General features: G+C 60.4%; 7 protein-coding genes across 7 annotated transcripts; 6 read left to right on the top strand and 1 right to left on the bottom strand.

Moving 5' to 3' along the window:
• Positions 1–244: 244 nt before the first annotated feature.
• PLICBS_008268 (peptidyl-prolyl isomerase cwc27) lies at positions 245–1,867 on the top strand (the record flags this gene model as incomplete). The annotated part of the gene is made up of 1 exon (XM_018324230.1): positions 245–1,867. The coding sequence occupies one exon, from the start codon at positions 245–247 to the stop codon at positions 1,865–1,867; it is 1,623 nt and encodes a 540-aa protein (XP_018177409.1).
• Positions 1,868–3,084: 1,217 nt separating this feature from the next.
• Positions 3,085–5,365, top strand: PLICBS_008267 (stress-responsive transcription factor hsf1; the record flags this gene model as incomplete). The annotated part of the gene is made up of 2 exons (XM_018324231.2): positions 3,085–3,572; positions 3,628–5,365. The coding sequence occupies 2 exons, from the start codon at positions 3,085–3,087 to the stop codon at positions 5,363–5,365; spliced, it is 2,226 nt and encodes a 741-aa protein (XP_018177410.2).
• Positions 5,366–6,367: 1,002 nt separating this feature from the next.
• Positions 6,368–8,864, top strand: PLICBS_008266 (uncharacterized protein; the record flags this gene model as incomplete). The annotated part of the gene is made up of 2 exons (XM_018324232.2): positions 6,368–6,609; positions 7,070–8,864. 2 exons carry the CDS (start codon positions 6,368–6,370, stop codon positions 8,862–8,864), a joined length of 2,037 nt encoding a protein of 678 aa, XP_018177411.1.
• Positions 8,865–11,823: 2,959 nt separating this feature from the next.
• Positions 11,824–14,871, top strand: PLICBS_008265 (uncharacterized protein; the record flags this gene model as incomplete). Its single annotated transcript, XM_018324235.2, has 1 exon — positions 11,824–14,871. The coding sequence occupies one exon, from the start codon at positions 11,824–11,826 to the stop codon at positions 14,869–14,871; it is 3,048 nt and encodes a 1,015-aa protein (XP_018177414.2).
• An 886-nt stretch (positions 14,872–15,757) lies between these two features.
• On the top strand, positions 15,758–18,592 carry PLICBS_008264 (uncharacterized protein; the record flags this gene model as incomplete). The annotated part of the gene is made up of 1 exon (XM_018324236.2): positions 15,758–18,592. The coding sequence occupies one exon, from the start codon at positions 15,758–15,760 to the stop codon at positions 18,590–18,592; it is 2,835 nt and encodes a 944-aa protein (XP_018177415.2).
• Positions 18,593–18,893: 301 nt separating this feature from the next.
• Positions 18,894–20,452, bottom strand: PLICBS_008263 (phosphatidylinositol N-acetylglucosaminyltransferase gpi3 subunit; the record flags this gene model as incomplete). The annotated part of the gene is made up of 2 exons (XM_018324237.2): positions 18,894–19,908; positions 19,971–20,452. 2 exons carry the CDS (start codon positions 20,450–20,452, stop codon positions 18,894–18,896), a joined length of 1,497 nt encoding a protein of 498 aa, XP_018177416.2.
• A 1,119-nt stretch (positions 20,453–21,571) lies between these two features.
• Positions 21,572–24,310, top strand: PLICBS_008262 (uncharacterized protein; the record flags this gene model as incomplete). Its single annotated transcript, XM_018324238.2, has 1 exon — positions 21,572–24,310. One exon carries the CDS (start codon positions 21,572–21,574, stop codon positions 24,308–24,310), a length of 2,739 nt encoding a protein of 912 aa, XP_018177417.2.
• Positions 24,311–24,328: the final 18 nt, after the last annotated feature.

The raw sequence follows: 24,328 nt of genomic DNA, 5'->3' as shown, positions 1-24,328 counted from the left end.
CGAACGCATTGCTGAGGAAGCTTCCAAGTTCTCACAGGTCAGTAGGACAGCTTCGAAAGCAGCGGGAGTTGTTCTTGGACTCTTGGTGTTGGGAATAAGTGGGGCACTATCGATAAGCGCAGCTGCAACCAAAGCCGCCCAGCTTTCCCTTCGTCACATCCCGTCGCGACACAAGGCACATCTCAACCACGACGACCGCAGGTCGCGGACCGCCACCACCGACCACAGCTCGAGTGTCCCCACCATGTCATCCCTTTACAATCTCGAGCCGCAGCCGACGGCGTCGGCCATCATCCACACCACGCTCGGCGAAATTCAGGTCGAGCTCTTCGCGAAGCAGACGCCGTTGACGTGCCGCAACTTTTTGCAGCTGAGCTTGGACGGCTACTACGATGGCACGATATTTCACCGCCTCGTGCCCAACTTCATTTTGCAAGGTGGCGACCCGACGGGCACGGGCAACGGCGGCGAGTCCATATATGATGGCGGCGCCTTCAGCGGTGACCTGGACCCGTGGCCAATGGACCAGCGGCACGGCAAGAACGCTGGACCGACGGGGATCAACTTCAAAGACGAATTCCACTCAAGGTTAAAATTCAACAGGCGTGGCCTCCTAGGCATGGCAAACGAGGGCCGCCAGGACACCAACGGCAGCCAGTTCTTCTTCACGCTGGACAAGACTGAGGAGTTGACGGGCAAGAACACAATGTTTGGGCGCGTGGCCGGCGACACGATATACAACCTCGCCAAGATCGGCGAGTCCGAGGTGGAGCCAGGTTCCGAGCGTCCGCTGTATGCCGTCAAGATTGAGCGAATCGAGATCCTCGTGAACCCGTTCGAAGACATGCAGAAGCGGACACGGGTAGCGACGAAGGCCCCGACGAAAGCGCCCGCTGCGAAAGACAAGAAGAAGAAGCGCAAGGGCGGGAAGCAGCTGCTCAGTTTCGGCGATGAAGAGGGAGAGGAGGAGGAGCCAGTGTTCAAGAAGCCCAAGTTCGACACACGGTTAATCGCAGACGAACCCGCGGAGGAGACTCGGGAATCCAAACCTGCCAAGAAGAAGGCATCGAAACTCGATAAGCCAACTGAAGAGCCTGCACCGAAGGCTGAGGATGAGACTGCCCGTGATGGTCCGGCAAAGCCCAGGGAAGAACCAAGACTGAAGCCGAGAGACCCCTCACCAGAGTCATCACCGGAACCCGAGCCTCCCAGAAAATCGGCATTGGAAAGGGCAAACGAGGAGTTGAAGGCGATAAAGGCGTCCATGCGCCGTACGATCCACACGGAGGAGCCAGTTCAGAAACAACACAAATCCGCGCTGGAATCGATGATCCCTGAGACCTCAATACGGGGCCGCAAAAGGCGGCCGGGCGGCAACAACGCGATCAGCAACGAAGATCCAGCGACTCTACAGATGCTCAAGTCTTTCCAGTCAAGACTGGAGAAGGCTCCGCCAGAAAAGGAGCAGGTACAGGCTTCGGAACAAAAGACCGAGGTCGATGGCGCCCAAGATGACCAGGGTGAGGAGGCAGAGCTGTGCGATCTACACTTCATCGCCAACTGCCAGAGCTGCACGGCCTGGGACAAGCAGGACAAGGAGGAGAGCGATGACGAAGGCTGGATGTCGCACTCGCTGTCATTTGCGGCGGACAGACTGGGCAAGGATCTGAGCAACCGCAGGAAGGCCGAAGAGGAGCTCGTCGTGATTGACCCAAGGGAAAGGGCCCGTACATTCAAGGAGGAGAAGCGGGCGGAACGGGACGCACGAGCCGGGGGCAGTGGGCGGGCATGGGATCAGGCGAGGGACCAGGCGCGAAACGCACAGATGGCGCGCGCGGCGTCGCTGGCGGGTAGAGGCGCCAAGTGAGAGGAAGTGAGCCGCTTGCGCGCGGTAATTGTACAGCATGGACGGGGGTGGTGCATAGTCTTTTCTTGAAGCGTTGGGTATGGGACCTGGTCAGACTTTTTCTGAGGCACGATAACGATACCTGGGCGTGATGGGCTCGTTTCATGTTGCTCTGTGCCCATACAGCGGGTGATGTGTGACGTGACTTCTGCCACCGGCATGCGGCGGAAATGTCTTGCTGGTGATGCAAGGAGCTTGGGCCTTTGACGACGATTATCACTATCGGTCTCACTCAATGACCAAGCGTCACGTGGTTGGCGTCACCAAACAGAGTTATCGCAGCGCCAGCGAAACGGGCAACTAGCCCAGCCAGTGAGGTGAGGTGGGGTCGGTCCTGCGGCAACTTGTGGTTAGCGGCAACGGACAAAGGTACGTACCTCTTACGTTACTGTGCAGTTTGCACCGGTGATTTTTAGGACTGCTCGCTTCCGTGCTACCACCACTTGGCGTAAACCCAAGATTGAATCCGTCAACCACCCCTTCGTTCGCCGTGTCCTTTTCCTCAACGGCCCGCTCGTCCCTCGTCACGGAAGAGGCGGATCGCTGCGGAGAATCCTGTGCCCGGGAACGCAACCCAAGACGACTGTCGCGGCAACCCCCAGGCGTCATCGCCCGCCATCGACGAGACACCCATCTTGCGACGCTTGACCGCGTAAGAGCCTGTTCATAAACTTCCCAGACACCCACATCCGCCCGGCCATTGTCGACAGGAGCCGTCAATTGCGCCATCCCACTCTTCGCTGCCAACGCGACACTGCGACGAGCCGCCAACACAGCGCGGCCACGATTGCTGCACTTCGCTGCGGGGGAGCAGAGCCGCATCCGCGACGCCTTGCCGCCTTGACGGCCTGGCCCTGCATCAACGACCAGCGTTGTCAAGCCCCCTGTCCTCCGAGCGAACAACCTCGACAGGAGTCAAGGTCTCGACGCGCTCTTGATCGATCAGATTGCATCTCGCCCACAGCCGCGTCTGCCTCCGAGCCCTCATACAGCCGACCACAAGGTTGCGGTGAAGACTCGACTGTCGAGTGCCTGGAACCCCGACCTCCTGCGTTACGGTTTCTCGATCCTCCCCATCGCCCGCGAAGAAAATCGAACAGCTTCACTTCTCTCGCGCCTGGCGCGACCCGAGACAAACCTCAAAGCACCGAGGTCTACGACCCGCCCACGACGCGGTCATGTCTGCTCAGAATTCGCGGAAGCGCGCGGCGCCCGGTGCGGCACCCATGGCGCCGTACCAGCAGCGCATGCAGCAGCCGTACATACCCGACAATAACGTGGGAGTGACCGACCCAATGATGCGGTGGAATGGCACGGGCGACGGTGCCGACTTTATCGACTCGACAGCGCACCCCGCGAATCAGTACGGCCTCGTTCCGGCCCAGCCGCAATTCGGCCAGCCAGTTCCTACGCCCTCCAACTCTCTCACCCGGCGGCCCACGAACCAGGCGCTCGTGCCTACCAATCCACGGGCCAACTACGACTCTTCGGTCGAGCCGTGGACCGGCTTTGGCGATGACAGCAACGCGCTTCTGCAGCAGAACAATGGCGAGGGCTTGGTGGAGCAGGACAACGTGGAGGTGCTCGAGGAGATGGCCGCCAAAGCCAAGCGTGAAGCGCAGAGCAAACGCAAGCAGATCCCTCCTTTCGTCCAGAAACTTAGCAGGTAACCAGACCCCTGGACTCCGGCCAGTGTCGATCCATGTACTAAAACTGCCCAGCTTCCTGGAGGAGCGGAAAAACGAGGACTTGATTCGGTGGTCCGAGAAGGGCGACTCGTTCATCGTCTTGGACGAGGACGAGTTCGCCAAGACTCTGATCCCGGAATTGTTCAAGCACAACAACTACGCTTCTTTTGTGCGACAGCTCAACATGTACGGCTTCCACAAGCGCGTGGGCCTGTCGGACAATTCGATGCGGGCCAGTGAGCGCAAGAACAAGAGCCCCAGCGAGTACTACAACCCGTTCTTCCGGCGCGGGCATCCAAATCTGCTGTGGCTCATCAACAAGCCCAAGAGTGGCAGCAAAGCTAACAAGAAGGGGGCAAAAAATGCCGAGGGCGAGGCAGAAAGCGACGAAGATGCCGGACAGGAAGAAAGCCCCAGCCAGGGACAGGGGGCCTCGAGCGCTCCGGCGGGTCGCTCGCTCCCGGCGGCAGAATCGCCACCGCTGCAGAAGAAGGAAATGGCCGTGATTCGAGAGGAGCTCAACAAGGTCCGCGAGCAGCAGAAAATGATCCTTGGCGCCATCACGCAGCTGCAACGGAACAACAACGATCTGTACAACCAGGCGATGATGTTCCAAAACCAGCATGACCGACACCAAAACTCCATCAACGCCATCCTCAATTTCCTTGCCAACGTCTTCCGCAAGACACTCGAAGACGGCAGCCACCAAAATGTCGGCGACATCATCTCGAGCATGATGACGAACCAGGGTAACCAGTCGTCCCATCAGCAAGGAAGCGTGTTCGATCTGGGCGACTTCGTTCAGTCCCAGGTGGACCCTGCGTCCAATATGAGCGGTACTCACAAGCGAGCGCGTGGCCTGCTGCCCCCGATTCCCAACCAGAACGAAGGCATGAAAGCCAGCAGGTCGCCTTCAGCCGCCAGCACCCCTTACCACGCGGTCGGGGGCCAGAATCCAGAGATGGGAACGGTCACGGAGCTGTTGGATTCGGACACGCCGCCAACCCTACGTCAAGAATTGGAGACGAACCCCCAGGAGCGCATGATGAAGATCATCAACGACCACAACGCTACAAACACGTCGGGCATGGATCTTCCGGAGGCAGCCAAGCTCGTGGCCAACGCGCCCAATACGCTCAACCAGGACCAGCAAAGCAAGTTGGTCGACTTGATGTCGAGACAGACATCGTCGCCATCCTCTACGTCGCCTACACCCGCACCAGCGCCCAGCGGAAGGGCTCCCGCTGCGGCACCGCCTCCTTCGAGTGCACCTGCTGGAGTGTCGCCGCCGCCTACGTCTGGTGCCGCTGCGCCGTCCCTCTCGCCAATCCTACGGTCTCCCACCATGCAGCCCCCGTCCCTGAACCAGATCAACGCGAATCAGATCGACTTGGGTCAGCTTTCAAGACTGCAGAGCGAGCAGGACGCCAAGATCCACGAGCTGAGTGAGATGCTAGGCCCGCTTAGCCCGTCGGGTCACATCCCCGGACTTGGCGACGGCAACGAGGCCTACTTCGATCCGCCTAATGTCGACTTGGACCAGTACTTTGACAGCAACGCATTCCTGAACGACGCGAATTTTGGAGGCGACGGCACCGACTTCAATTTTGGCCTTGACCATCATGACGCGCAAAACCCGCTTGACAACCATCCTGAGACAAAGAGTGGCAAAGACACGCCTAGTCCTACAGACACGGAGGAGATACAGCGAGACGACTTTGGTAATGACAGCAACCCCAGTCGTGACAACAAACGGCAACGAGTGGGTTAGACATACTTTCGTGCTGGCGGAGTGGACGGCTTGGGTTTCTGTAGATATCGCGCGCGGATAAAGGGTTTACGGACATAGGGTACTGGCGGGAACGGACATCGAAACGGCGAGGAGACTTGCCTACCATTTGATATCAAGGGGGCGTTTTCGATGGGATTTTTCACTCGGCAGGGAATCCTGCAGACAGCAGGGGCTGCCACTGCGTCGGGACATGCTGGCAGTATGCCTGGGCACTGCGCGCAGCGAATTGGGTGTGCCGGAGGCAACGAGGTTCATGAATGAATACACCTTTGAGGATATGGCTACGGCTTGGCCAATTTGACAATCATCCTTCTGGATGCGGTTATACAATCGCGCTGGTGTGTGCAATGATGTGTGGGCCTATAGTGGTCGAGTTGCCTTTGTCGTGGCCGTGCTTCGGTCCTCAGCACTTCGATTTACATTCCCCATGGTATCCAACAAGGCCATGGTTTCTTCTTTTAGTTCTTCTCGTTTAATAGAGGGCTACATATAATGAAAAGGCACAGAAAAAGAATTGCAATGAACTGGCGACCGCAGACATCTCATCTACCTGAGTTCGGAGATAAGATTGCCGCGTCCAGGGTAACTCACGTTTTACTTCGTAGGTTGAGGCTCGTGCTGGAGTGCTGGCGATGCGCTGTCAGATGGACCCACAGCTGGAGCACCCGGCCGACCGTCCTTACCCACCCGAGCTAGCACCCCAAGCCCCCCCCTTGGCGCGACACCACTCAGCTGCAGGCGGGCCGTGTCTGTCCCCTCAAAGGTGCAGGCTCCCGACAATGGCCAACTTCCATGACGTTGGTTGACGCTACTCCAGACGCTCACCACTGCGCCCTCAACACCCCAACACCTCGCGGAACCGCCGCCACGACGGAGATGAGAAGCTTGCAGCAGCGTGAACGCTCGCCCGTCGCTGTCCCACGCTGAGCGGCCTCACAAGCCGCCCGCGTCCCGCCCGCCGCCTACGGAGTACCGACCGATATGGCGCCCGACGGCCCCAGCAACATCCGTGTCTTCGTGCACTGGGCCGAGCAGACCGTCTTCGCCGGAGAGGACGTCAAGTGCACCGTCACCTTCAAGAACGTCGCCCCGGACCAGAGCCAGCAGAGGCAGAAGCAGCAGACGCAGCAGCAAGGCGGGGAGAGGCACAGGAATGGCCGGGCCAAGGCCGCCGCGAGTCTTACCTCGCCGCCTCCCGCGACCTCCGGCAGAGGGCATCGTCGGTCAGCGCTCTCGCTGAGCATACCGGGGACGGCTGCGCATAGCCGGTCGGGCTCGATACAATGGCCGCACACGGCGAGCAGCGCCGAATGGCGGACGGGCCATAATCATAAGCGTTCCCTCTCTATCGTCTCGATTGGATCCGCCAGCACCGTCGACGACCATGCCCAACGAAACGAGAACCACTCGATGCCTCAACGGCCACGTCGTGGCCATAACCGCGCGGCCAGTCTGCAGATACTACCTCGCGGCCAGCCAGTCCCGCCAGGGCCACACTCAGGTAGATCCCCTTGCTCTACGTGACACTTCATACACAGTCGCTAAACTTCCTCGAGCAACGACGAGGCAAAACAGTTCACCCCTGTTCAATGCATCGTACCCTCCCGATCGGTTCGGTCGCCAGACAGGATCATCGACCGCACCAAATACACCTCATCCCGGAGGGCTAAGACGATCCCCAAGAACATCTCCGAACCTCATGCCGGAGTTCCGGTTCCCTGCTGCTTCACCGCCTGAGAATGACTCCCAGCACAGCCCGCGAAGGCCCCCGACAGAGGGCTTGCTGAACCCCAAGGGCGGGAGTGGCGATCACAACAACCTCGCCGTGCGACCTAAAGACGCCCCCCTCAGTGCTGTCGATAGGCCTGCAGCACGAATCTTGTCGAGCACGAGTATACCAGGAGGGACACCGCGCAGCAGCGGCGAGTTTTATTCCATGAGCAACAACTCATCAGAGACGCTGGCATCGGAGTACGTGACGCAACCGCTCACCAGAGGGCACGGGAGGTCACCGCACCTCCGGCGCAGCTTCGGTGTAATCCAACAACAGTCACGAGCTCCGGAGTCGCTCATGATGGGCTATGCCCAGATTCAGGGTTCGTTCGTTTTGGACGGCTCGCTCGTCAGCTTGGGCCCTTTCGAGCTTGTAAAGAAAAAGGCAGCAGTGGGCGGCAGAGGTGGCGGAGTGATTGGCGTCGACTCGCAAAGGAGAGAGAGCGGACTCCTCCGTGGCTTTGGCTGGAGCAACATCAGCAACTCCCTCGGCGATCTTCTGGGCGGCGGAGAGCTGAGCACCATCAAGGAGATGCGCGGCGTTGCAAATTCGAAGTCCGTGCCGCTCCTGAGCACGCCGCAGTCTATCCTGTTTGTCGACCTGCAACTGGCGCCTGGCGAGAGCCGTTCCTTCGAATACACTTTCAAGCTGCCCAAGGGTCTTCCACCGACGCACAAGGGTAAGGCAGTCAAGATCGCGTACAGCCTTGTCATTGGCACGCAGAGGGTTGGGGGCGCCAAGGAGCAGCAGGTTCGCTCAGTCGAGGTGCCATTCCGTGTTCTGGGGAGCGTCAATAGCCACGGGGAGATCTTGGGCCACGACCTGATGAATCCATATGTCCTGCTGCGGGACGAGGCTAACGTGAAGACGCTTGGCAAAGGCAAAAAGCCTCACGCTGATACGGGGCCGTGCGACTCGCCAGCAACGATGAATGACTTCCTAACGTACGTTGACGAGCTTCTTACGAGGCCGAGAGACGAAGTTGGCGGCACGCTACTGTCTCCGACAGAGAGCCTTGGGGCAAGGCGCCAATCGTCATTCGAGGATACCACGAGCGCCAAGGAGGCTATCCATCTTGCCATCATGAGGAGCAACCAGGCTGGCGAGGGGCAGCAGAGCCCCAATCGATTCGAGATTGCCCGCAACGGGCAACGCGTTGGTGTGGTCATGCTTACGAGGCCGGCGTACCGGCTGGGAGAGGTCATCACCATGGCCATTGACTTTACCGATGCCGACATACCGTGCTACGCGGTCCATGCGACTCTCGAGACGTCTGAGAAAGTGGACCCCTCGCTGGCACTGCGCTCGGAATCGAGCATCCACCGCGTCACAAGAAAGGTCTACGTAGCATCCTCGGAGGCCGCACTCTACTCACGACGCGTCGTCTTTACGCCGACGATTCCGATATCCGCCACCCCCGAGTTCGTGACGAGCGGCGTCAGCTTTGAGTGGACAATACGCGTCGAGTTCGTCGTTCCGTATCAGGGGCCGCAAGGGCCGGACACGGGCGAGCCGCGGACAGTGCATCCTCTGCTGGAGCAGATCTCGCAAGACGAAAAGGGAGGGCTCGTGCTGGTTGCCATGGAGAACCTGGCGTGCGAGAGCTTCGACGTCTCTGTGCCGCTGCGCGTCTACGGGGCCGTGGGCAGCGGGCTGGAGCGTCTCGAGCGAGACGAGGCCGCCGAGGAAGGGCTGGCAGTGTAAAGATTACGGCGTGCGACGGAGTTGGGGTTTACTCGTAGATAATTGGATACATGGCGCGGCGTGGCTCAGATGCCTGCTCAATATGCATATATATACACAAGCTTGAGTGTCCATTACGAAACACGGCGTCTGAGTATGACATGGATTCGAGCAGCAACTTCTGGCGCGCCTCGACGTACTTGTATCTCGCGCTGCGGTGAGGCGAGGTGAGGCGCAATGCAACCTTGCCAGCTTTGGGAGCCGAGAGCGATCTCGGAGAAGAGGAGAATGGGAAGGCAGTGCAAGGAGCTTGGACGATTGGCGTCCGGGGCTGCTGGGGGGGAAATGAGCGGCGTTACGCGAGGGCACAGCTGGGTCGGACGCACATCAACGAGACAACAAGATGGCAGAATTGCCACGGGATGCAGAGTACTCCGTACAGTACGTAGTTACTCGGCACCCTGAAGGACGTGAAACATGTCTCTCCAGGCAAGGTCTTTTGGCGTGAAGCGAGAGTCAGGCCAGGCCCTTTGGCAATCTGCAACCTTCATCGCGATGTGCTACGAGGACATCACGATGCAACATGGGGGCAGGCCAAGACGCGACACGCACACGAAACGACGGAGCTACCTTGCGTATCTACGGAGGACGGAATACGTACTGCTTCGTTTCGACGGGGCTGAGGTCGCGTCTTCTCCCTTATCGCAAACTCATTTTATTTGCAGCTAAAGCCCAACCAACTGCAGACAGGTCCAGCAGCCCGGCAATTGGCAGTGGCTGGCTGGCCGGCTGGCTAGGGGCTGCGTGTTTGCCAGAACCCATCGATTGTCGGCGAGCGGCACCGCAGGGGCACAGACAGACAGGCACAATGACCATTGACCGGGCTGGGAAAAAGGGATCATCGTCATTTCACGCTGGCGCTCGGCCCGGGGCGCTAAAACGCACAGAGGAGATCAACGCCCAGCCTCCAGCTCCTCGGTCGGTCTCCCCCCCTGTGGCCTGACGGGGGCGTTGCCGAAGCCGAATGGCTGCCGGGCGCGCGGGCGGGCGCTGGGATCCCCGGGGGGCACGGCGGCGTCGGGGGCGATGGATGCTCTGCGTGTGAGCTGAGGATTCGTTCTGGACCGGGGGCGGGCTCGGGCGTCGTGGTCGTGAGCGCGCGATGGTCCTTGGGGCTGCGTGGCCATGTGGGTTTGGCGTGCTGTGCGATGAGATGCCGGGCTGTGGTGTCAGTTCTCTGCGTGCGCTCGTGCTGTAAGGTATGTATGTGCAGCATGAGCGCGCACGATGGTGAAAGGAGTTGGCCTGCTGTTGGGCTTCTTTTGATATGAATGAAATGGATGAAATGGCATGTCCCGAGCCTTGTGTCCCTGTTGAGGAATAGCGCACGCAAGCTGCCCTGGGGAGATTAAACGCGGCCAGGGGCCGGACTCCCCCGCCGGAGAGCTGATACGTTTGTCGCACAGCAGCAGTGCCACGACAGGCTGGAGCGATAACTTCGTGCGCCGTGGCTAATAAAGGCGCGAGAACGGCACTCGTATTGAAAATCAAGGTTCGCTCGAGCTTCTGGACAGACGCTGCCCTTGCAGGTCAGAACCTCGTGACCGGGAGCATTGGCGGCCAGGTGGTGTGATTGCCCAGCTCTCCTGACGTCGTTGCTCTTCTGAACGGCACGGGCGCGCGCCAAACAGCGCTAGTGCCCTGGAGTGAAGACGATGGCCCGGCAACAGCGGCCGGGAGGGGGGCATCAAACCTAAGGTTGGGGGCTCAGGGTCGTGTTGTCAATGGCCGCGCTGGGACTTGCCCTGGAGCTCGAGGTCTGTCCGCGGGCGGCACGGGCCAGTCACCCACAGCACCCCCCGTCACCCCGCCAGCACCAACAGCTCCCAGAGCTCCACTAGCGCACACCGGGCAACCAGGGGTGCCCGGCCCCCCCTGTAACCTGGAACCTGCTTCGGGCCTTGGGCTCCACCGCCCCAACTGCAACTGGCGCTCTGGGAAGCTGCCATTCGTTCTCTCGCGCGTGCGAATTTGCTGACCTACTGCCCAGGCGGCGCCCGCCCGCTGCCCACGGCGAACCTGGAAAGGTGCTGTGCATCTTGCCCGGGCTGCATCCGCATCTGCCCTGCATCCGGGAACAAGCTTGCTCCCATCATCCAGCCCAGCCTACTTCCCTGGTCCAGCGGCTGCCGAACCAAAACAAACGCTAGGCGAGAGTGAGAGAGCTTGCTGCTCTGCTGCTGCCGCCCGCTGTTGCTGCCGCATGCGCCTCACTCACCTCATGCACAGGTGACACCCGACGGGCCTCAACACCACACCACCACCCACTGCCGGTGACCCGTTTTCTTCGCCTGCAACACGCGCCGCCTCGACTCCACGGCAGTCTTTTGTGCATCGTCGTGGCCAGCCTCCAGACCAATTGGCCTGCAGATTTTTTCTCTTGCAAGCCACATTCAAGTCCTTCCTTTTTTTTTACTCCCCGTTACTGCTACTACGTACTACGCATCCGTACGTCTCTCCCAGCTTAAACTCGTCGCCCGTGGCCTGCTGTGAGTGCTTGCGGAACTTCTTCCTTTTTGCGGCGCGCGCGAGCCCCGTCCCTGGATGATCATCACTGACTTCGTACCGCGCAGTCGTCCTCGCTCTTACCGCCTTTGTTGCGACACGCACCGCTCGACGGCCCCGGCCAAACACTGACTTACATCGACGACCGTCTCTTTTTTGTCACATTTTCTCCGCCGACAATCGCGACCTCGGCAGCCCTGGCGTTGCTTGTTTCTTTTTTGCCCCCGTTTACTTTTTTTCTTCTCTTAACGTGCGTTGCGGCGTCTCGTCTGGAGAGTGCCCGCTCGTGTAGTGCTGCCCGCCACCCGCACTCTCGCAATCCTGCTTCGCCAGGTTCCTCAAATGATCCCGCGGCGTTCCTCGCCTTCTCCGTCAACGGCTCCGAGGCACCGCTGAGCGAGTCAATGGCGACATCATGGCCGCTACGCCATCCAACAATCGCCTGAAACTCACGCCTTCCAACTCTCCGTTTCTTCCTCGACCGGCCAGGACTCCTGCGCGTGGCCGGACCACGCAAGAGTCCCGCCTGTCCCTCAAGAGAGTCGTCGGCACTACGTGTCGCTCCCCGACCGGCTTCGACACCGTCAACTCCTCCTTCGCCTACATCGCTGGTGGCGCCGTGGTGGTGGTTGACGTCGACGGCCAGCAGTATTCGCAGCGCTTCTACCGAGCCCGCCCGGCCGCGGTGCCCGTATACTCCGTCACCACTTCCCAGAATGCGCCCTCTACGCCCACGGCAACGACGCCCAAGGCCAACGACAGCCGCAACCGCGTGGCGCCCAGCTTCCGCGACTCCCAGTGCAGCCCGGGTGACTGGGGGGACTCGCCCGGATCGAAGACGTGGACCAGCAGAGAGCGGATAAAGGCGGCTACTTGTCTAGCCCTGAGTCGGGACGGCAGGTACTTGGCCGTCGGCGAGACGGGTTATGGCCCGCGGGTCTTGATTTTTAGCCTCCAGGACGCTTCATCCGATATTCCACTCGTCTCCATCAGCGAGCATGCCTTTGGTGTGAAAGCCGTGGCATGGTCTGCGGATTCCAAGTATCTCGCGTCCCTCGGGGCGGCCAACGATGGCTTTCTCTATGTCTGGAAGATTGATCCTCGAACCGGCGCGGCGAGGCTCTTTCAGCAAAACAGGTGTACATCCTACGTCAGGGACATGGTATGGATGGGCAATACCCTCATTACGCTCGGCGTCCGCCACGTCAAGGTCTGGAGAATCGAGGGCGGCCAGAGCACCTCGCCTTCAAAGTCAAGGTTCGCAAACGAGTTGATGTCCACCCCGCCCACGGCGCAAAAACCACTGCCGGGACGCAACATGCTTCTTGGCGACCTTCTAGATGCGACGTTTAGCTGTGCTGCCGTGGATGGGAAGAGGCTCATTATCTGCACGGAAGCAGGCGACGTCTGCGTACTGGATGACGACGACAGGCAAATGAGGCTCGTCAGGGTTTTGAACCTCGTGTTTGCCATAACGAGCATCACGATCCGCGGAAACGTGGCTTACGTGGGGGGCAAGAATGGCCACTTTGCGACGCTTGACGTCCCAGGTGTCATGGACGGCAATGCGGACAGCATCCTAACTAGTACAGAGGCGTCTGCTGGCATCTTGGCGCTAGGGTTTCTCACGGACAAGCTGGTAACCATTGATTCGAGGCAGTCGATTGACGTTTGGAACCCTGACTACCAGCCCGGCCAAGAGGCCGAGGCTCTTATGCATATTCCGATACCAGGCCACGGAGAGCCGATTGCAGGCATACACACGCTTGGGCGGCCTAACAAGGCCAACGCCGTTTTTGCAACATGGTCCTCTACCGGAAACGTTACCTACTGGGACATCGACGGGGGCATCAAATCCTCAATCGAGGTACTCTTGGATCCTGTCGAGCCGGACTCTGAGGTTGAGCTGGTGAACCAGCTATCATGCGCCCAAACGAACAAGGATGGGACACTCCTGGTAACGTCAGACCGATTTGGCATACTGAAGGTCACAGACGTGGACACCAAGACCTGCCTGTTGGACACGAAAGCGCACGCGTCCGAATGCATCTGCATCAGCATCTTCGAGGACGAGTCCAAGTTCATTATGGCGTCCTGTGGTCGAGATCGCACCGTGCAGTTGTTCCATCGGCACTCGACTGGCAGCATTGAGCACTTCCAGACTCTCGAATTCCACGCCAAAGTTGCGCAAGTGCTCGTTCCCTCCGAGGACAAGGTCATCACATGCTCCTTGGACAGGACGTTGCAGATTCACGAACTGGTCTCGAAGGAGGGAGAGCCAGACATTCTGGCAGCCATTCCTACCAGAGCCATCTCTCTCAAGGCATCGCCGACGTCAATGACGATGAGCCCAGATAGCAGGACCATCTTTGTGTCCCTTCTCGACAGGTCCATATGCCAGTTTGACCTGACCACCGGGCGACAGCTCGGCTACTTCAAGTGCCTCGATGAGAGCGGCGCCGAATCGGCTACTCTGGAGTCGCTCTCCATAGGGCAATGGGCTCCAAAGGACATGGACTACCTGCTCGGCTCTTCGAATACGGACAAGTCGGTGAGGATTTATGACGCCAACTCGGGCACTTTTCTGGACCGAGAATGGGGCCACACCGAGGCCATCAACGGAGTCGCCTTGGTAGATGACGATAACGGTACACAGAAGATTGTGAGCGTCGGCTCGGACGGCACGATCATGATATGGGCGATCGATTTGAACGATCCTATGCCGCGGTCGATGAGTAGGGATCCATCGCCGGTCAAGGAAGCGACTTCAGGTCGGCCGACGCTCAGAAGGATTTTATCCAAGGCAGAGCTTGCAGAGTTTCAGCGCTCGTCGCCATCCGGCGGTAGGCGCTCGCCGCCACGGACACTTCAGCGCAGGTCCTCGCGAGTGAGTCTGCTGCCGAGCGCTACGAATGCGCGAACGCCTACGGCGCCATATCAGATGAGTCCTGGCAACAGCACCATAATGGAGGACACGCCATCGCGCCGGCGGCCATCTCACAGCAATCAGGCGGAAAGCCCGCCACCCAGCCCTAAGGGGCGAGTCGCTAGGGCGCCATCGTTGCCATCCCTGGGCTTGAATACGGCTCGGAAAAAGTCCTCACCCAATCTCCGTGGGTTTGGTTCCCTAAACATGGCCACGGAGCAGGCCTGCCGCACGCTGCGGGCCTACAGAAAGAAGCTGTCGTCTGCGGAGCCCATTACCGCAGACGCGCTGACGGAGCTGGATCACGAGCTCCGGCTAACTGCTGCCGCGCTCGGCGACCGGGCGATACGGAGCAAGGCGATGAACGAGACGGTGTTGAGCGGGCTGCTGGACCAGTACTCCGAGCGGCTGGTCACGCTGCTCGACGAGAAACTGCGTCTCACGAGCCAAGCGAAGGAACGGGACGACGGAGACTCGAACTCCGGCGAGGAACGGCGCCGAAGCTCCCCGGACACGTCGAGCGCGTCCTCGCCGTGACATCCTTTTCGATTCCATGTGTTATTCTTCAGCCTTTTGGCATTGCTACAGACACCCCCCGAGGAACGATTAGAGCAGGTTTACGGCGTTGAGGATCAATCAGCCATCTGGAACAGGAAGCGAGCAGATGCTTGCCGTGGAGGGGAGGTGTGCGCTCACCGAGCTATTCTCGTGATATGATACCATGGGTCAGGAGTTACGGATATTGACTTATACGTCTGGCTTAGAGTCCAGGCCTCGAACACAGCTTTTCGAAAGCCTGCGGTCATTGATGCAACTCGATTTGTGCATGGGAATCCTCGCTTAGTGACGTGACTGCTGCGCTGTCGCCTTACAAGCTAGCTTTGAAGATATCCCAAAAAGGCATGTCGGCGGCTTACACCGGTGTTGTTGCTCAGGGGAGTCACGTGATGCGCCAACGTTCGAGCAGTTCAATGCGCTGGGTGTCGGCCGGCCGAAATTCTCCCTTTTCACCTCCCAAAAAACCTTCGACCCATCCCGACGCGGCCTCCAACTAGCGGCCGAGCACGTGATAACCAGGCAAACGGTTGCGACCTAGGGAAAAAAACATCACGACAACGGCTCGGAGAGTCGCATCGACGACAAGCCTCAATAACCACGAATACCCGATGAAATCGCCGGAAACGACGTCCTGAGACTCAGAGGCTCCGAGCGAGGTCGCGTACACGCGTTTGGCGGCCCCGGAATGACGTAGGCGATCGCGAGCGACCTGACGAAGGGAAGCCCCAAACGCGAGCCTGGCGACGACACCGACGCGGCGCGCGCGCGCTCACATCGCCTAGCCTCGCTACCAACGCTGGCGCCGATTCATCTCGCCGCGACGCGCGAAGGTCCCCTCGGCCGCGGGCGAGGCGGACCCGGGGGCATGTATAACCCGGCGGCCTACACGCCCCTCGAGTCGCTGTTCCTCTTCCAGGCGCTGCTGACGCAGGGCCTGGACGCGGCGGCTTTCGTGCGCATCTCCGAGGGGCTCAGGGGCAATTCGCTTATCCGGGATGGCGACACGTACGACCCGGCGCGCCTGGCGCCCGAGGCGCTACAGCAGCTCTTCCTGCTGCTGCTGCGCGAGGAGGTGAAGAGCGAGGCCGACAGGACGGCGGACGGCGCGCCCGATGCGTCCAAGTCGCCCAACTCGCGCAAGAGGAAGATTGGCAGCCCGCCGCTGCCATCGCTCCAGGACGCGCACAACCATATCGAGAAGATCCCGGTGCTCGTGGACCGCCTCTACGCGCGGTATCGCGACGGCGTCGTCAAAGACGTGCGCGAGGACGAGCGGCGGTTTGGCACCGTGCAGAAGGAGATTCAGTTGCTCGAAAAGGTTGAGAAGGAGAGGCTCGCGTCCAAGGCCGCCCAGGGCAGCTCACCTGCACCAGTCGGGCGCGATTCGAAGACGGCCGTCGGTGGGCACGCCGCGAGCCCGTCTCACGTCCCGATCGCACCGAACGCGGCGGCCGGCGTCAAGCGCGGTCCGACACCAAACACGCCCGTCTACCCGCCAAAGCTGCCCACCACCGCCACTCCAGTACAGACACCGGTCGTGCCGCCAAGTCACCCGCCTGTTGGAGTGCCGCCTGCGCGGCCGACGCCTTCGCCCAAGCCGGGAACTGGACCGGGATCCGTGCTACAGCCTCCGGCCGGCGTGCCACAGACTGGCCCTCGAGTCCTGCAATCCCCAGCGCAGCCCGGCAAGCAGGCCATTCCTCCGCGTCCAGACGCGACGAAGGCTGTCAAAGACGCTGCTCCAGGCACACCACAGCCGGTACCTACACCTGCCAGCGGCCTGAAGTGGGAGAAGCCATATCAGCCGCCTCAGGCCGGACAGGCAACTCCCGCTGGGCAGCAACAGCAACCGCCGAACGTGCCGCCGAGTGCAGCGAGCCAGCAAAAACCCTTGCAGCCTCAACCACAGCAGCCGATCCAGCCGGCCCAGCCTCAGCAACCCCAGCTGGCTCAACAGCGGCTTCAACAACAGCAATACCCCGGCCACACTCCGGGCCAAACCCCAGCGACTGCTCAACAAGCACGTCCTACCGGCAAGCCGGTTCTGGCATCTCCGCAAGGAACAGGCCAGGTCGCAACGCCGCTGCAACCGGCGCCTCCTCGACCAGCAGGAGTTGCTTCGCCGCAGGTTCGCCCGCCGTCGACGACACCCGTGCTGCCGCCTGGACGACCCATCCAGCCGCAGCAGCCTCAGCTACCACAACAAGCTCAGCCAGCTCATCCACAGCCTCGACCCATCGCGGCTGCGTCTCCCACGCCACCGAAGGGCGCTGCTGGTCCTCACGTCCCTCCGCAGAGATGGCCTCAGTCCCAGGCAACCCCTGCCCAGCAGGGACAGCGCCCTTCTCCCTCAGCATCACCCGCACCTCTGGCTTCCGCGAAAGACAAGCCCTACACGTCTCCCTATACCACGCAACCCCCACGACCCGCCATCCCAGAGCACATTATCCGGCAAGCTGCTGGAACCCCAGCTGTCAGGCGGCTTAGCCCTGTAGCCGCACCTACCACGCCGGGCGCGACGACACCTGTCTCTTTGACGCGCGGCTTCGGCACCAAATGGGCATCGCAGTCGACGCCTTCGACGCCAGGTCCTATCGTCGCCGAGCCAGAAAGCCCGGCATATGAGCCGGTCAGCCCCCCTCCGCGAGATGCATCCATTGTATCTGATACGCCAAAGACCGGTATGAGGAAGGTGATGCCCAAGCCTACGCCTCAGGGTGAGGCGCCCACATCAAGGCCCCGTGGCCGCCCGCCGCGTAATGCCCGGGCGAGCGCCACGCCTTCGGTCTCGAGAAGGAGTCAGTCCGTGGCGTCGCAGGCAGACGAGCTTGCGTTGGACCACCATTCTATGCTTTCCACGACCAAGATTAAGAAGGAGGCTATGACGCCACGGGCGCACGACGATGCGGGTGACACCACAGCAGACGAGAGCGTGCACGGCAGGACGCACATGGCCACGCCGGGCAGCGTGTCTTCTCGTCTTGCGAAGCGGAAGCGGCAAGAATCGCCGCATGAATCGACACCGCCACCCAGCCAGGTGTTATGGACGCGAGGCTTTACGAAGGTTTCGTCGTCAGCCCTGGACCAGATCTCGAGCCACCGCGACGCGAACATGTTTGCGACGGGGGTCCGCGAGAAGGACGCGCCCAACTATCGCCAAATCGTACTGCAGCCCCAGGACATCACCTCCATACGGTCCGCGATCAAGCAGGGAAACAAGGCTGCGATCCAAGCGGCCTCCAGCCTCCCTGGGGGCGATCCCGGCGCTGCCAGCGTGTGGCTGCCTTTCTCCGAGGACCTCGTCCCGCCGAAAGGCATCATCAACAGCGCCCAGCTTGAGCGGGAGCTCGTGCACATGTTCTGCAACGCCATCATGTACAACCCTGACCCGGACCGCGGCCCTGGGGCGTCGTTTATGAAGCGCTCCCAGGACGAGGAAGAAGAGGTGGTTGGGTACCATGTCGACGAGAACGGCGTGGTCAAAAACACGCGCAGCATGTTCGTCGAGGTGGAGAAGCTGCTGGGCGACCTGCGCAGCGCCGAGAAGGAGCGCGGCGTCCCCCCGCCGCTGTCGGCCACGCGCCAGGCGAGCGTGGCGACTCCGGCGGACGACACGGCCGAGGACGAGGACGAGCTGGCGGGAGACGGCGGCGCGGCAGCCAGCATCGGGAAGAGGCGCCGGATAGGAACGAGGGGTTGATGGCTTGGACTGTGAAGACGGCAGATGGCCCAGGACAGTATGAATGCTCCAGCGAGAGCGTCTCTACGTGTCATTGTATCAATGTGTGGATAGCGTGAAATTACTACAATTACCAACATTACTTGATGCTGTGCTGGGTATATTAATGTTCTAAGTCTGTCTGTTTTGGTGTCGAGCGCCTTGAGCGGAGGACTCGTCTGCCTTGCGTAGGTAATCGCACTGGGGAGTCGCATTGCTCTGCTCCCGACGCTATTAATATCATCTTTTCGTTCCAACCGTAACTATTGTCATGTCGCCTGGCTCAGTCCAGCTTGGCCGCGCCGTGCGAGCCCCTGGACCTGTTGCTCGCGGCGGCGGCCTTCTTGCCGTTGGCGTCGAGCGTCTTGCGCGGCCAGTCCGGGCATATGTCGATGTTCTCGCGGGGGAACCACCACTCGAGGAAGAGGAAGAAGAGGTAGTCGATGACGACGCACAGGCAAAACAGCTTGCCGGCCCATATGCCGCAGCCGTAGTAGCGCTTGAGGCGGTCTATGAGGGCAAAGTCGCGGACGCGGCTGCCGTTGTAGCCGCTCGTGTCGAAGCCGTAAAAGTCCTCCTCGGGGATGGCGCCCGAGATGCCGTCGTAGACGCGCTCGGTGCGGAGGGCGACGTTGGCCCACGAGTACATCTTGCGGACCTGGTCGTGGAACTTGTCGGTGCGGACCTTGCCAGCGCGGACGGCGGTGATGGCCTTGCCGGTGGCGAGGACGAGGTCGTCCTCCTCGGGCTTGGCGAAGGTGGTCATGTGGGAGGGCAGGACCTCGGGGATGCCGCCGACCTGGGTGCAGACGACGTAGAGGCCGCAGCTGGCCGCCTCTACTATGACGGTGCCGAAGGCCTCGGTGAGGGAGGGGTGGAGGTAGATGTGGCCGCGGATCATGACGTCGCGCACGTCCTCGTGGCGAATGGGGCCGAGCATCTCGACGCGGTCCTGGAGGACGTTGGTCTCGATCATCTGCTCGAGGTCGATGGCCTTGGGGCCCGACCCGGCGATGATGAAGCGCGTGTTGGGGTGGTCCTCGAGGATGCGCGGGATGGCGGCGGTGAGCAGGTCGGTGCCCTTGTTGTAGAAGAGGCGCGAGATGACGACGATGGTGATCATGTCGTTGGGGCCGAGGCGGTTGGGCGACGTCTCGGGGGCGAAGGTGACGGCGCCGGTGCTGGAGATGGGAGAGGATGGGTAGTCGCGCGGACGGAAGCTCTCCGCGACGATGGCGTTGGGGATGACGGAGACCATGAGGGGGTCGAGCGAGGCTCTAAGTACAGTATTCTCTTTACTGCGAGGGGCGTCAGTCGGAGAAGATACGAATATGAGAGAAAAGCTAAGGGGTTGCCGTACCATGTGTGGCTCACGCATATGCTGTGGTCCACGTCGCTGAGCGTAAACTTGAGCAGCTTGTTGGTCAAGATGCTCGCCGCGTCTGCAAACCCAAAGAGCGAATGATCCGTAAAGACGGTACGCAGGCCCATGGTGCGGGCGTGCAGGATGCCCTCGTGGCACAGACTACTGAGGCTCCCATGGCCGTGGACAATCTCGATGCGCTCGCGGATGCAGATGTACCTCAGCATGGGGAAGAAGGAGAAGACGGTGGGGAAGGTGGTGTGGCGGTAGATGACGAGGAAGGGCACGTGGTAGACCTTGAGGCCGTTGGTGAGGTAGCGCACGCCCTTGCGGTCGCCGTGCGCGTGCGTGATGATGATGACCTTGTGCCCGCGGTCGATGAGCTTGCTCGAGAGCTGGTAGATGTGCGACTCGACGCCCCCCGGCTGCGGGAAGAAGAAGTCGCTGACCATGGCGATGTTGTACGTGCGGCGCGCCATGGCGGCGGCGGGGCGTGGCTGGCGGACGCGGAGGACCGCGGACCGCGCCAGTCTTTGAGAGTGAGTGAGGGTGGTGGCGATGACGACGGACTGCGTGGCCGCTATGAGAGGTGACGCCGCGGGGAGGAGGAGGAGGTGAGCGACGTCGCCGACATGGCCTGGCTGCTCAACGCAAAGGCTCTAACGAGACTCGCTTCAGCTCGGCGCGGCGCATAGCTTTGATTTCAGATCATTGGCGTGGGCGCAGGCGAAAGCGCGGCGTAGGCTGCCGGAGCGTGGACATGAGATTCAAGAACGCGAACGTGTAATGAGCGTCTGGAATTCGAGGTACGAAGTAGCTTAGGCGGCTACTGAACGATTACAGCAGGTCACGCCGTACGCCGATCCAGGCACCACACACTGAACGCTATTCGTACCAACCAAAAAGTCTATTCGCACAGGCGCTCTGAATTGTTCTGAGGGGCTCGCACGGCTACCTCTGCCGCACCAGAAATGTTTGGTGTACTCTGTACTCTTACAGGCATGAGACAGGCATGAGACTGCAGAGGCGCGCTGTACCGCACGCCGACATTTCCATTGAAGTCACATAGAGCTAAGACTCACAACTTCACAATGCATTCAATTACATCGCATCGCAGCCCGCCGCGCCGGTAGAATCGCTCAGCATCAGTGGCCAGATTACACAATTGCATGGAGGATCGGTCATGTTCCATGTGACGCTTAATTCGCTTTAAACCGGTTGCTTTCGTTGCTTTAGTTGCTGCTGCTGCTTTCGTTGCTTTCGTTGCCTTCGTTGCCTTCGTTGCTTTCGTTGCTTTCGTTGCTTTCGTTGCCTTCGTTGCTCTCGTTCCTGTCGTTGCTTTCTTTGCTGCAAGTAGACCTTCTTCTCGGTGCAAATAGCATTGCTATTCGAACTAAAGGTCCCTGCCGCCTGGTTGAACCAGGGGGTAACTGTGGTAGGTCTGCGATAAGACCGGCGGTGGGGTCCGGCAGAACCACGATAAGGCCCTCCACCGCCTAAATTTTTGGACCAGCTTCGTCTGCCCGCCGCATGCGCCCGTCCTCACTTTCACTTTGTTAGCCACGTCCTCGTCACGCAGACCAATTGGTCACGCCGTCATGTATGCGAGGTACGTGCCGCCGTCAAAAGGCTCAAAACCTTCCTCGGCGCCCTCATCCTCGCCGGCAGCGGCTCGATCAAACCCCGTCCTCGACTCTCCTGCCGCGGCGCCGAGCGACGGCCCCAGCTACGCCCGCTACGTCCCTCCGGCCAAAGCAGTACCGACGAAGCCAGAGCGACCTGAGACGGAACCGTCTTCCAGCGTGATGTATTTTGACGACGAACCTAGTCCGCCGAAGCCCAAGCGCAAGCGGGACGCGGAGGAGACTCGTCCGCAAGGAGCCAAGAAGACGAAGAAGACGGAGGAAGAAAAGACCCCCGCAAGGGTGGCCACCATGTCGGCCAAGCCGGCCGGCGATGTCGCGCCCAAAAAGAAGAAGAATAGGCGGAAGCGCAAGCAACGAACGAGGGCAGCAGAGACCGACTCGGACGACTCCGGTGATGAGGCACCTCGCCCCGAGCCCGCCCCCGCGAAGGCGACCGACGACAAGGAAGAACGGGCGGTCACCCCGGAAGCCACTAAGAAGGATATAAAGAAAGAGAAGCAGAAGAAGAAAAAGGACAAGGCGAAACGTCGAGAGCCTGAGTCCGAGCCCCAATCCCAGCCTGAAGCTGAGGTCGCACCGGAGCCGGAAACGACACTTGAAGATGCGAGTGCGCCCGATGGGGAAGGCGATGTTGCGATGGCTGACGCGGACCACGATGCCGACGACACGGAAATGCTGATATCGCAGCCTGAACCTATTAAAGAAAAGAAGAGGAGAAAAGAGAAGAAGAAGAAGGCGGTCGACATGGACTCTGCTGAGGAACAGCTTCAACAGGAACAAGAAGATGCACGGCACAAGGCAGTCCTCGAGCGCAAGGCCAAGTCGCTCAAGCTGGCACAAGAAGCCGCAAAAGACGCAGACGACTCCGACCAGGAACCAGAGGAGCTCCACGGCCTAGAGCCCCTCCCACAGCCCAAGGTTGTCGAGGAGGAAGAAGTGAAGCCTACCTACGACACTCTGCCGCCCTGGTTAGCGAACCCAATCCGTGTCTCTCAAGACACGCGGGCCCCTTTCAAGGACCTCGGAATTCTGCCAAAGGCCGTACGTGTTTTGGAGCAAAAGGGTTTCCCAGAAGCATTCGCCGTCCAAACGGCCGCAATCCCGCTATTGCTGCCAACGAGCAAACAGCGCCCAGGAGATGTCTTGGTCTCTGCCGCGACTGGTTCCGGAAAGACGCTCGCATATGCCCTGCCCATTGTGCGGGACATAAGTCAAGGGGTCGTCACAAGGCTGAGAGCTCTTGTTGTGCTTCCCACGCGAGAGCTTGTCAAGCAGGCGCAAGAAGTCTTTGAGGTCTGCGCGAGAGCTTTTGATGGCGACGAGCGCAAGAGAGTTCGAATCGGCGTGGCTGTTGGTAGTCAGTCGATCAAAAGCGAGCAGGAGACGCTGATGAGCAGCGAGTCTCGTTACGATCCGGAAGCTTACCAGGAGATCCTCAAGCAGTCGCAAGAGCGGCGACGGCAAAATACAGCCTTTGACGACGATGACGAGCTTCTCGGCGAGGAGAGGGATCCACGATTAGGTCCCTGGGACGGCCAAGTCGTTGATTATTCGTCCACCGTTGACGTCCTGATCTGCACTCCGGGCCGCCTCGTTGAACATATCGAGCAGACGCCAGGCTTCAGCCTCGACTACGTGCGGTGGCTTGTGGTGGACGAGGCCGATAAGCTCCTGGCACAGAGTTTCCAGGGCTGGCTTGATCTGGTTATGGAGAAGTTCCAGGCCGACAAATTCAGCGCGAGAGACTTCCCGGACATGGCCTACTCGGGCGTGCGCAAGGTGATTCTCAGCGCGACGCTGACGCGGGACCTGAGCCTTCTCAACCAGCTCGCTCTGAGGCGGCCACAACTCATTGTTCTGGAAGGCGACAGCAGCGCTCCGATTGCAGAGCACACGCTACCTGCCCTGCTCAAGGAGTTTGCCATCCGCGTGCACGAGACGAATCTCAAGCCGTTGTACCTTCTCGACCTCTTGTCTGGGCCGTACATGCAGGCAGCACTCGCGGATACTGAAAACAAAGACGCTGTGGATGACGCTGCCGAGTCGGAGTCATCGTCAGATTCGTCCTCGTCCTCGTCCTCAGACTCGGACAGCAGCTCAGACTCTTCAAGCTCAGATTCGGACAGCACTTCTGACTCTGACTCGAGCGACGACGAGCCGGCCAAGCCGTTGAAGAAGTCAAAGCTCCCCCACTGCCTCATCTTCACCAAGTCCAACGAGTCGGCCCTCCGTCTGTCCCGACTGCTCGCCATCCTGGACGACACGCTGTCGGCGCACATCAGCACCCTCACGTCGACGACGCCTACGCACATCCGCCGCAAGACCTTGCGCGCCTTTACGACTCCTTCGTCTCCTGTCCGCCTTATTATCGCGTCCGACCTGGTGGCGCGTGGTATCGATATACCCAAACTGGGCCACGTCATCAACTACGACTTGCCTGCCAGTGCGGCCGGCTACGTCCACCGTGTGGGTCGAACCGCGCGTGCCGGTCGGGCCGGCTGCGCGTGGACGCTGGTCGGCGACGAGGAGAGCGGCTGGTTCTGGGGCAAAATTGCCAAGGGACAGGGCGTGAGGCGAGCACAAAAGGTCGAGCGGACCAAGATCGACGAGATGAGCGAGGAGCGGGTCAAGGACTACGAGAATGCATTGGCTAAGCTCGGAAAGGAGGCACTAGAGGTCCGGCGAAGATGAGAAGAAAGCAATGTGAAA

Source organism: Purpureocillium lilacinum (genome assembly GCF_023168085.1).
Source record: "Purpureocillium lilacinum CBS 284.36 DNA, scaffold_6, whole genome shotgun sequence".
NCBI classification, from domain to species: domain Eukaryota; kingdom Fungi; phylum Ascomycota; class Sordariomycetes; order Hypocreales; family Ophiocordycipitaceae; genus Purpureocillium; species Purpureocillium lilacinum.
This window is presented reverse-complemented; position numbering and strand designations above follow the sequence as displayed.